Genomic DNA, 12003 nt, shown 5'->3' with positions numbered 1-12003 from the left:
AAACCGAATATGGAATGGACACGACCTACTCCTTGCTCAATCAACTGGACTCACCAGACCCTGTTCATCGCACAAGTATCTATCCGACTAGTAAGCATCTTAAAAGCTAAGTCTTGATATCTCTGTGTAAGTGCATCAAGTGTGTGTAAAGCGGCCTAAAACCAGCAGGGAAAATCAGCTCAGACCCATTCTGAGGATACATTTCCAACATAAAGAAGAAACAAGCAGGGCAAAACAGAGAGAAATTCTTCCAAAATGCGTTCAGGGACTGGCATGCAACCAGGATTGACCACATCTACAGCCCCAGCGGCAGAAGACATAAGGCTGGACACTCTTGGGGCTGAGACGATTGGTGAGGTTGGGAAAGCAAATGCAGACCCTTGAAAGGAATCCTGCGTGCTCCCCATTCCATGGGTCCCAACTCTCCAGGTTCAACGCAATCTTCCGATGTTAGACCTGAACGGTCTCTGAGGGGTCCCAGCTCGCCCAAGAACCGCCAAGAGTCGAGAGTCGCTGCAACACGCAAGAGGTTTATTAGGAGCCGGTGCACCGGGGTTCCTTGGTCCTCACGCAGGAGGCCGAAGAGGAACCCCCCCAAGCGGAATTACATACATTTTATAGTTTTCATTATGCAAAGTGTGGATATATCAAGGGTTTTTTCCTCATTGGTTTGTTTGTTCCTGGACCGGAGTGGGGACTTGGCTCTAGTTCCTTGATTGGTTAGCTGTTGGATGCCTGCTTTACATTTACCGGAGTGGGGGTCTTGGCTCTAGTTCCTTGATTGGTTAGCTGTTGGATGCCTACTTTACATTTACCGGAGTGGGGGTTGAGTCACATGAGTTATGGTTGGCTAGGGCGACCTTTAAACTCTGGCTTAATCATTCTTATCACCCGCCATACTGGTTTGCTGAGGTTTCATCCCCCGCCATACTTGTTTGCTCGGAGCGGTTTCTGCCCAGGGCGGGGACATTCCATTATCTTATTGCCAGCGAAAAAGCTTAAAGCTCAAAAGTATCGATAGGGAAGTAGGGGTGTAAGTATAGTTGAGGCCCTACATTCCCCCCTTTTCTTTTTGCAACTAATTTCAATCATGAAATTTCAGTCTCTCTCTGCAAGCTTTGATATTGTTGTCTTAGCATTAACACTTGTACTGCACTGACACGTTGTCTGATAAAGGCTATCAAGCGATTTAAAATGCATGGTCCAAAAGTTAAGAGCAGCAACAAAATAATGAGGGGTCCTAACAAGGTGGAAATTAAAGTAGTAAGCCAGGGTGATTTGTCAAACCATGATTGGAACCATCCTTTTTGATTTTCCCTTTCTTGTTGCCTTTTGTCCAGGCGCTCCCTAAGCCTGTCCATAGTTTCGGTGATAGCCCTAGAATGATCAATATAAAAACAACATTCTTCTTTTAATGCGGCACAGAGTCCTCCTTCTTTAAGAAATAGTAGATCTAATCCCCTCCGGTTTTGCATCACTACCTCAGAGAGTGAAGTAAGTGACTCCTTTAACTGAGTTATAGAGCTTTCTAATGCCCGGAGTTCAACATCCACAGCCTGTCTCAGGCTATCATAATAGTGAGGTTGCTGGATAAGGGCTGTTGCACCTGTCCCTATTCCAGCCGCCATTCCCAACCCTAAAAGCACAGCCAGGGTAAGAGTCACAGGTTCCGGCCCAAATTTGAGGAAAATTTTATCCGAGTTATCATGTGGGGTGTTAGCTAGGTCATAATGATCAGACATGCCCCATGCTGACATCCCAATTGCCAACTTACATACATCAGGAAACAGATCAGGCCACCAAGTCCAAGGGGGTGCGGTGTGACTAACCGACCAGATCACATCTCCAGTCTGGGAGATGACTTGCCAGGTCAGCCGCTGGGGCATGTGAGGGCTAAAGTCACTCACGATTAGCTGAGGCAGCAGAGTCAGGATTATGAGCCGGATGATCGCAGGAGCTTGAGCTTGAGCGGGTTGCTGGTTTTCTGGACTTTCCATTCTGGTGTTGCTGAAGTTGGGAATGGGGTCAAGCCTCCGGTGGATGTTGGGGCCGCCTTAACGTGCGAGGCGTGGATCCAGGCAGCTATGCCGTCTACCTTGACTGCAGTTGGAGTGGTGAGCAGTACGATGTAGGGGCCCTTCCAGCGGGGTTCCAGCGTCTGGGTCCGATGCCGGCGGACGTACACAGAGTCTCCGACTTGGAAGGGATGGGCTTCTGCAGGGGTCCCCGGCCGGTATGCCTCTGCCAACTGAGACCACACTTCCTTCTGAACCAGCTGGAGCCCCAACAGCCTGGCATACAGATCAGTGTTATTTTGACAGTCGGGGCTGATACCTTCCCCCAGTGTGAGCAGAGGGGGAGGTGCCCCGTACAGAATTTTAAAAGGAGTGAGGTGATAGCGAGAAGGAGTGTTTCTGGCCCGAAACAGGGCCAGGGGAAGGAGCACCGTCCAATCAGTACCGCCAGTCTCTATGGACAATTTAGTCAAGGTCTCTTTTAGAGTCCTATTTATCCTTTCTACCTGTCCTGAACTTTGGGGTCTATAGGCACAATGTAATTTCCAATCAGTCCCCAGGTATTTGGCCACACCCTGACTTACCTGGGCGACGAAGGCGGGTCCATTATCAGATCCTATTACCTTAGGAGCTCCAAACCTGGGGAAAATTTCTTCTAATATCTTCTTGGCTACCACATTCGCTGTCTCCTTTTTGGTGGGGAAGGCTTCTATCCATCCTGAGAAAGTATCTATAAAGACTAAGAGATATCTGTTACCGTATCTTCCTGGACGGATTTCAGTGAAGTCGACTTCCCAGTAAGCTCCAGGTCGGTCTCCTCGGAGCCTCTTACCGCTGGCCACATTTCCTTTGTTTGTGTTCACCTGCTGGCATGGAATACATTCCCGAGCAATGTGCTCGGCTAATTTAGTTAGTCCCGGGACATCATATCCTGTTTTCTGCATCAGAGATACCATTTTCTTAGTTCCCAAATGAGTCCATCTATGAATTTGCTGTAGCATAGATTTGGCTTGCTGGGGGGACAAAGTTTCTTTAGTTATGGCTGGGGGTGTTACCTCTTTACCCTTTGGTGTTTCTGAGCCTGTTAATTCTAGGATGATTTCCCCCAGAGCTACTTCTCGTGCCACTCGATCAGCCATATTATTGCCAGTTATTATTGATGAATTCCCTCTTTGGTGTCCGGGACAATGGATGATGCTAACTTTTGTAGGGAGCATCAGGGCTGCCAGCAGGGCTACAATTTCTTCCTTATTTTTGATTTCTTTTCCTGCCGAGGTCAATAAGCCCCTCTGCTGGTAAATGGCACCGTGGACATGTGCAGTGGCAAAAGCATACCTGCTGTCCGTATAAATGTTAACCTTTTTATTCTCTGCTAACTCTAAGGCCTTTGTCATGGCTATCAGTTCAGCCCGTTGAGCGGATGTTCCTTGTGGCAATGCAGCCGCCCATATGACTTCTTTTCCGTCTACCACCGCAGCTCCCGCCCGCCGCTTACCTTCATCCAGAAAACTGCTTCCATCCGTGAACCAAGTGAAGGCGGCGTCAGAGAGGGGCTGGTCCATCAGGTCGGGCCTTGTTCCATGGGCTGCCGCTAGTACCTCCTGACAATCATGGATAATTGTGGTGCCTTCTAGGTCAGGGTCAGGCAGCAAAGTAGCTGGGTTCAGCCCCGTGGCTGAAGTAAATTTAATGCGGTCCGAATTCAGGAGCAGAGTCTGATAATGTGTCATTCTGGCGTTGGTGAGCCATCTATCAGGCGGTTGGCGAATTACACTTTCTAGTGCATGAGGTGCAGTTATTGTCAGATTTTGTCCTAAAGTCAGTTTATCTGCATCTTTTACCAGTGTGGCCACGGCAGCAATTATTTTCAGACAGGCAGGCCAGCCAGCTGTCACAGGGTCTAATTTCTTTGATAGGTATGCAACAGGGCGATTCCAAGGGCCCAGCTTTTGAGTCAGTACTCCCTTTGCAATACCTTTGTTTTCTGCCACATATAGATGAAAAGGTTTAGTTACATCGGGTAGCCCTAGGGCCGGGGCTGATAGCAAGGCTTTCTTAATTTGGTCAAAAGCCCGTTGTTCCTTGTCACCCCATGTGAATGGGGTGCCGCTCTTGGTTAGGGGGTACAGAGGGGCTGCCAGTTCAGCAAACCCCGGAATCCATAGCCTGCAGAATCCAGCCGTTCCCAAGAATTCTCTAACCTGTTTGGGACTCTTAGGGGCAGGTATTCGGGCCACAGTGTCTTTTCTGCTTTCTGAGAGCCATCTCTGTCCTCCTTTTAGCAAATACCCCAGGTAACTGACCTGTCGCTGACAGATTTGGGCTTTCTTCGCTGATGCCCGGTATCCCAACGTTTCAAGTTCCGTCAGCAGTCTTTCAGTCCCCTTGATGCAGTCCTCTCGGGTTTCCGCAGCTAAAAGAATATCATCAACATATTGAAGCAGAGTTACCTGGGGGTTAGATTCTCTGTACGATGCCAGGTCCTGATGCAGCGCTTCATCGAAGATGGTAGGAGAATTTTTAAATCCTTGAGGCAGGCGTGTCCAAGTCAGCTGGCCTGCTATTCCTGAGGCAGGGTCCTTCCACTCGAAAGCAAAGTAGGGCTGGCTGAGGGAGGAAAGTCTCAAACAAAAGAAAGCATCCTTAAGATCCAAGACAGTGTACCAAGTATGTTGAGGTGGGAGAGTACTCAAGAGGTTATAAGGATTTGGCACAGTGGGGTGCAAGTCTGTTACCTGCTTGTTTACCTCTCGTAGATCCTGTACTGGCCTGTAGTCATTAGTCCCTGGCTTCTTAACAGGCAGGAGAGGCGTGTTCCATGCTGATTGGCATCTCACCAGGATTCCTAATTTCAGCAGTCTCTGTATATGCGGACGGATGCCGTCCCGAGCCTCTTTGTTCATAGGGTATTGGCGGATTGTTACTGGTGTGGCAGTAGCCTTAAGTTCCACTACCACCGGGGGGCGGTATTTTGCCATCCCCATCCCAGCAGTCTCAGCCCAGGCCTGAGGGAACCTAGTCATCCAGTCCTGCATATCAGTTTGTGGAGGTGAGGGTTTCTCATAGATCCTGTGTTCATCTTCTAATTTCATAGTTAAAATCTGGAGGAGCCTTCCCTGGCTATCCGTTATGGTGGGTCCCTCGGGCTGGAAGTGAATCTGTGTCCCGACTTTGGAGAGTAGGTCTCTCCCCAACAGCGGATAGGGGCATTCTCTTACCCAGTGACCTTTTTCTTTACAGTAAGCACATTGATCCTTGTCTAATGGTCGCCTTCCTGTCCGCCCTTCCTGTCTATTCCTGTCTCTAATATTTCCTCCTCTGACTACAGTGGCCAGTATCTTACTCAAATTCCTCTCTTGCCGCTTGTCCCGCCTTAATTCACGGGCCTCTTGCTCCCTCTGCTTCCTTTCTTCCCTTTCCTCTTCTGTTTCCCTCTTATTACATACTTTATCTGCCTCTTTTACTAAGTCCTGAATTGAGAAACCTTGTAGGCCATCCAGCCTTTGTAACTTCTTTCTAATGTCAGGGGCCGCCTGGTCAATAAAGGCCATTGCTATGGTGGCCTTATGTTCCTCAGAAGTTGGATCATAAGGAGTGAACCGTCTAAAAGCCTCCATTAAGCGTTCTAGGAACACGGTTGGTGACTCCTGGGGCCCCTGAGTTACCTCTCTTACCTTGGCCAAATTCGTGGGGCGCCTGGCCGCTCCATGGAGACCCGCCACCAGAGCCTGGCGATACATCTTTAGGTGCTCCTTACCTTCTGGGGTATTGAAGTCCCAAATCGGCCTGACGAGTGGAAAACCGGCATCAATCTCGTTAGGCAACTGGGTAGGTTGCCCATTGGCGCCTAACACATTCTTTCTAGCCTCCAAGAGAACCCGTTGCCTTTCCTCAGTTGTGAGGAGAGTCTGGAGGAGCTGTTGACAATCGTCCCAGGTGGGTTGGTGGGAGAAGACAAGAGACTCTATTAAAGCAGTGAGAGCCTGTGGATTTTCAGAGAAAGTAGGGTTATGCATCTCCCAGTTACAAAGATCTGCAGAGGAAAAGGGCCAGTATTGGAGGGGCCTCGATCAGAAGGACTTGGGCCCCCCCACGAGCGGCGCCGGGGAGGTGGAGCATGAGCGCACGTGTTAGAGCGCGGCGACGGGTCTGGTTCCCTCGGCCCCGGGATTCGGCGAGCCCTGCTGCCGGGGGGCTGTAACACTCGGGGAGGGGTGGCCCCGCCGCCGCCGACGCCGACGCCGCCGACGCCGGCGCCGCCGCCGCTGGCCAGCCGCCGAGACGATGACGACCGCGACGACGACGACGGGGCCCCCCCGAGCCACCTTCCCCACCGGCCTTCCCAGCCGTCCCGGAGCCGGTCGCGGCGCACCGCCGCGGTGGAAATGCGCCCGGCGGCGGCCGGTCGCCGGCCGGGGGGCGGTCCCCCGCCGGCCCCACCCCCGGCCCCGCCCGCCTACCCCCGCGACCCTCCCGCCCCCATCCGCCCGCGGAGACGCGGGGGGGGGGGGGGGAGGCGAGGGGCGGAGGGAGGGCGGGAGGAGGGGTTGGGAGGAACGGGGAGCGGGAAAGATCCGCCGGGCCACCGGCACGGCCGGACCCGCCGCCGGGTTGAATCCTCCGGGCGGACTGCGCGGACCCCATCCGTTTACCTCTTAACGGTTTCACGCCCTCTTGAACTCTCTTCAAAGTTCTTTTCAACTTTCCCTTACGGTACTTGTTGACTATCGGTCTCGTGCCGGTATTTAGCCTTAGATGGAGTTTACCACCCGCTTTGGGCTGCATTCCCAAGCAACCCGACTCCGGGAAGACCCGGGCCCGGCGCGCCGGGGGCCGCTACCGGCCTCACACCGTCCACGGGCTGGGCCCTAGACTTAACTTCGGTCCAGTGACTTAGAGTGAGAGAGAGAGACGTCGTCATAGTTTGTCCCATTATCGTCCGTCAGGAGAAAGATAGAGCACAGGAGAACAATAAAATTTCAGAAGACACACATTAATATTGCCGCCGCGAGCTCGTTTTAAAACCGCAACCAACTCAGATTCAGATGGCAGTTTGTATATCCTGCCAGGACCGATGAAGGGGAGACAAAATTTGTCTCTCCTTCCAGATGGACCACCAGGGCGTCCCCCAGGGTCCGTGGACACCAGCTATTGGCACGTCTGCCTAGCCAGGAGTCCAATACAGATTTCACAGAGAACCGGTTCGCGCGGCTTCTTTCTGATGGCGGCTTACAGAGGACAGAAGACGAACAGACAGACAATTAAGCCTACCTGATACCTCCAACTCCCGAGGTTCCGGCGACCCGGGGCGAGTGGGGATCCCGGACGAGCCCCCAAACTGTTAGACCTGAACGGTCTCTGAGGGGTCCCAGCTCGCCCAAGAACCGCCAAGAGTCGAGAGTCGCTGCAACACGCAAGAGGTTTATTAGGAGCCGGTGCACCGGGGTTCCTTGGTCCTCACGCAGGAGGCCGAAGAGGAACCCCCCCAAGCGGAATTACATACATTTTATAGTTTTCATTATGCAAAGTGTGGATATATCAAGGGTTTTTTCCTCATTGGTTTGTTTGTTCCTGGACCGGAGTGGGGACTTGGCTCTAGTTCCTTGATTGGTTAGCTGTTGGATGCCTGCTTTACATTTACCGGAGTGGGGGTCTTGGCTCTAGTTCCTTGATTGGTTAGCTGTTGGATGCCTACTTTACATTTACCGGAGTGGGGGTTGAGTCACATGAGTTATGGTTGGCTAGGGCGACCTTTAAACTCTGGCTTAATCATTCTTATCACCCGCCATACTGGTTTGCTGAGGTTTCATCCCCCGCCATACTTGTTTGCTCGGAGCGGTTTCTGCCCAGGGCGGGGACATTCCATTATCTTATTGCCAGCGAAAAAGCTTAAAGCTCAAAAGTATCGATAGGGAAGTAGGGGTGTAAGTATAGTTGAGGCCCTACATTCCCCCCTTTTCTTTTTGCAACTAATTTCAATCATGAAATTTCAGTCTCTCTCTGCAAGCTTTGATATTGTTGTCTTAGCATTAACACTTGTACTGCACTGACACGTTGTCTGATAAAGGCTATCAAGCGATTTAAAATGCATGGTCCAAAAGTTAAGAGCAGCAACAAAATAATGAGGGGTCCTAACAAGGTGGAAATTAAAGTAGTAAGCCAGGGTGATTTGTCAAACCATGATTGGAACCATCCTTTTTGATTTTCCCTTTCTTGTTGCCTTTTGTCCAGGCGCTCCCTAAGCCTGTCCATAGTTTCGGTGATAGCCCTAGAATGATCAATATAAAAACAACATTCTTCTTTTAATGCGGCACAGAGTCCTCCTTCTTTAAGAAATAGTAGATCTAATCCCCTCCGGTTTTGCATCACTACCTCAGAGAGTGAAGTAAGTGACTCCTTTAACTGAGTTATAGAGCTTTCTAATGCCCGGAGTTCAACATCCACAGCCTGTCTCAGGCTATCATAATAGTGAGGTTGCTGGATAAGGGCTGTTGCACCTGTCCCTATTCCAGCCGCCATTCCCAACCCTAAAAGCACAGCCAGGGTAAGAGTCACAGGTTCCGGCCCAAATTTGAGGAAAATTTTATCCGAGTTATCATGTGGGGTGTTAGCTAGGTCATAATGATCAGACATGCCCCATGCTGACATCCCAATTGCCAACTTACATACATCAGGAAACAGATCAGGCCACCAAGTCCAAGGGGGTGCGGTGTGACTAACCGACCAGATCACATCTCCAGTCTGGGAGATGACTTGCCAGGTCAGCCGCTGGGGCATGTGAGGGCTAAAGTCACTCACGATTAGCTGAGGCAGCAGAGTCAGGATTATGAGCCGGATGATCGCAGGAGCTTGAGCTTGAGCGGGTTGCTGGTTTTCTGGACTTTCCATTCTGGTGTTGCTGAAGTTGGGAATGGGGTCAAGCCTCCGGTGGATGTTGGGGCCGCCTTAACGTGCGAGGCGTGGATCCAGGCAGCTATGCCGTCTACCTTGACTGCAGTTGGAGTGGTGAGCAGTACGATGTAGGGGCCCTTCCAGCGGGGTTCCAGCGTCTGGGTCCGATGCCGGCGGACGTACACAGAGTCTCCGACTTGGAAGGGATGGGCTTCTGCAGGGGTCCCCGGCCGGTATGCCTCTGCCAACTGAGACCACACTTCCTTCTGAACCAGCTGGAGCCCCAACAGCCTGGCATACAGATCAGTGTTATTTTGACAGTCGGGGCTGATACCTTCCCCCAGTGTGAGCAGAGGGGGAGGTGCCCCGTACAGAATTTTAAAAGGAGTGAGGTGATAGCGAGAAGGAGTGTTTCTGGCCCGAAACAGGGCCAGGGGAAGGAGCACCGTCCAATCAGTACCGCCAGTCTCTATGGACAATTTAGTCAAGGTCTCTTTTAGAGTCCTATTTATCCTTTCTACCTGTCCTGAACTTTGGGGTCTATAGGCACAATGTAATTTCCAATCAGTCCCCAGGTATTTGGCCACACCCTGACTTACCTGGGCGACGAAGGCGGGTCCATTATCAGATCCTATTACCTTAGGAGCTCCAAACCTGGGGAAAATTTCTTCTAATATCTTCTTGGCTACCACATTCGCTGTCTCCTTTTTGGTGGGGAAGGCTTCTATCCATCCTGAGAAAGTATCTATAAAGACTAAGAGATATCTGTTACCGTATCTTCCTGGACGGATTTCAGTGAAGTCGACTTCCCAGTAAGCTCCAGGTCGGTCTCCTCGGAGCCTCTTACCGCTGGCCACATTTCCTTTGTTTGTGTTCACCTGCTGGCATGGAATACATTCCCGAGCAATGTGCTCGGCTAATTTAGTTAGTCCCGGGACATCATATCCTGTTTTCTGCATCAGAGATACCATTTTCTTAGTTCCCAAATGAGTCCATCTATGAATTTGCTGTAGCATAGATTTGGCTTGCTGGGGGGACAAAGTTTCTTTAGTTATGGCTGGGGGTGTTACCTCTTTACCCTTTGGTGTTTCTGAGCCTGTTAATTCTAGGATGATTTCCCCCAGAGCTACTTCTCGTGCCACTCGATCAGCCATATTATTGCCAGTTATTATTGATGAATTCCCTCTTTGGTGTCCGGGACAATGGATGATGCTAACTTTTGTAGGGAGCATCAGGGCTGCCAGCAGGGCTACAATTTCTTCCTTATTTTTGATTTCTTTTCCTGCCGAGGTCAATAAGCCCCTCTGCTGGTAAATGGCACCGTGGACATGTGCAGTGGCAAAAGCATACCTGCTGTCCGTATAAATGTTAACCTTTTTATTCTCTGCTAACTCTAAGGCCTTTGTCATGGCTATCAGTTCAGCCCGTTGAGCGGATGTTCCTTGTGGCAATGCAGCCGCCCATATGACTTCTTTTCCGTCTACCACCGCAGCTCCCGCCCGCCGCTTACCTTCATCCAGAAAACTGCTTCCATCCGTGAACCAAGTGAAGGCGGCGTCAGAGAGGGGCTGGTCCATCAGGTCGGGCCTTGTTCCATGGGCTGCCGCTAGTACCTCCTGACAATCATGGATAATTGTGGTGCCTTCTAGGTCAGGGTCAGGCAGCAAAGTAGCTGGGTTCAGCCCCGTGGCTGAAGTAAATTTAATGCGGTCCGAATTCAGGAGCAGAGTCTGATAATGTGTCATTCTGGCGTTGGTGAGCCATCTATCAGGCGGTTGGCGAATTACACTTTCTAGTGCATGAGGTGCAGTTATTGTCAGATTTTGTCCTAAAGTCAGTTTATCTGCATCTTTTACCAGTGTGGCCACGGCAGCAATTATTTTCAGACAGGCAGGCCAGCCAGCTGTCACAGGGTCTAATTTCTTTGATAGGTATGCAACAGGGCGATTCCAAGGGCCCAGCTTTTGAGTCAGTACTCCCTTTGCAATACCTTTGTTTTCTGCCACATATAGATGAAAAGGTTTAGTTACATCGGGTAGCCCTAGGGCCGGGGCTGATAGCAAGGCTTTCTTAATTTGGTCAAAAGCCCGTTGTTCCTTGTCACCCCATGTGAATGGGGTGCCGCTCTTGGTTAGGGGGTACAGAGGGGCTGCCAGTTCAGCAAACCCCGGAATCCATAGCCTGCAGAATCCAGCCGTTCCCAAGAATTCTCTAACCTGTTTGGGACTCTTAGGGGCAGGTATTCGGGCCACAGTGTCTTTTCTGCTTTCTGAGAGCCATCTCTGTCCTCCTTTTAGCAAATACCCCAGGTAACTGACCTGTCGCTGACAGATTTGGGCTTTCTTCGCTGATGCCCGGTATCCCAACGTTTCAAGTTCCGTCAGCAGTCTTTCAGTCCCCTTGATGCAGTCCTCTCGGGTTTCCGCAGCTAAAAGAATATCATCAACATATTGAAGCAGAGTTACCTGGGGGTTAGATTCTCTGTACGATGCCAGGTCCTGATGCAGCGCTTCATCGAAGATGGTAGGAGAATTTTTAAATCCTTGAGGCAGGCGTGTCCAAGTCAGCTGGCCTGCTATTCCTGAGGCAGGGTCCTTCCACTCGAAAGCAAAGTAGGGCTGGCTGAGGGAGGAAAGTCTCAAACAAAAGAAAGCATCCTTAAGATCCAAGACAGTGTACCAAGTATGTTGAGGTGGGAGAGTACTCAAGAGGTTATAAGGATTTGGCACAGTGGGGTGCAAGTCTGTTACCTGCTTGTTTACCTCTCGTAGATCCTGTACTGGCCTGTAGTCATTAGTCCCTGGCTTCTTAACAGGCAGGAGAGGCGTGTTCCATGCTGATTGGCATCTCACCAGGATTCCTAATTTCAGCAGTCTCTGTATATGCGGACGGATGCCGTCCCGAGCCTCTTTGTTCATAGGGTATTGGCGGATTGTTACTGGTGTGGCAGTAGCCTTAAGTTCCACTACCACCGGGGGGCGGTATTTTGCCATCCCCATCCCAGCAGTCTCAGCCCAGGCCTGAGGGAACCTAGTCATCCAGTCCTGCATATCAGTTTGTGGAGGTGAGGGTTTCTCATAGATCCTGTGTTCATCTT

General features: G+C 50.9%; 1 protein-coding gene across 1 annotated transcript; it reads right to left on the bottom strand.

Moving 5' to 3' along the window:
- Nucleotides 1-511: 511 nt before the first annotated feature.
- Nucleotides 512-10483, bottom strand: LOC136794559 (uncharacterized). Its single transcript, XM_067039375.1, has 4 exons — nt 10417-10483; nt 9002-9240; nt 6143-6471; nt 512-2291 (listed from the first exon to the last, which is right to left on the bottom strand). Exons 1-4 carry the CDS (start codon nt 10481-10483, stop codon nt 1934-1936), a joined length of 993 nt encoding a protein of 330 aa, XP_066895476.1. The 3' UTR covers nt 512-1933.
- Between the last annotated feature and the right edge of the window lie 1520 nt (nt 10484-12003).

Source organism: Kogia breviceps, chromosome 7, assembly GCF_026419965.1.
Source record: "Kogia breviceps isolate mKogBre1 chromosome 7, mKogBre1 haplotype 1, whole genome shotgun sequence".
Lineage (NCBI taxonomy): Eukaryota > Metazoa > Chordata > Mammalia > Artiodactyla > Physeteridae > Kogia > Kogia breviceps.
Note: the sequence above shows the minus strand (reverse complement) of the source record. Positions and strands in the feature narration are given on the sequence as shown.

Coding starts and splice junctions, on each gene's coding strand:
- LOC136794559 (XM_067039375.1), bottom strand. CDS start 10,483: ATGGACCAGCCCCTCTCTGACGCCGCCTTCACTTGGTTCACGGATGGA. Junction 9,241..10,416: donor AAGCAGTTTTCTGGATGAAG/GTAAGCGGCGGG, acceptor CACTGGGGGAAG/GTATCAGCCCCGACTGTCAA. Junction 6,472..9,001: donor CCACTCCAACTGCAGTCAAG/GTAGACGGCATA, acceptor TCGCGGGGGTAG/GCGGGCGGGGCCGGGGGTGG.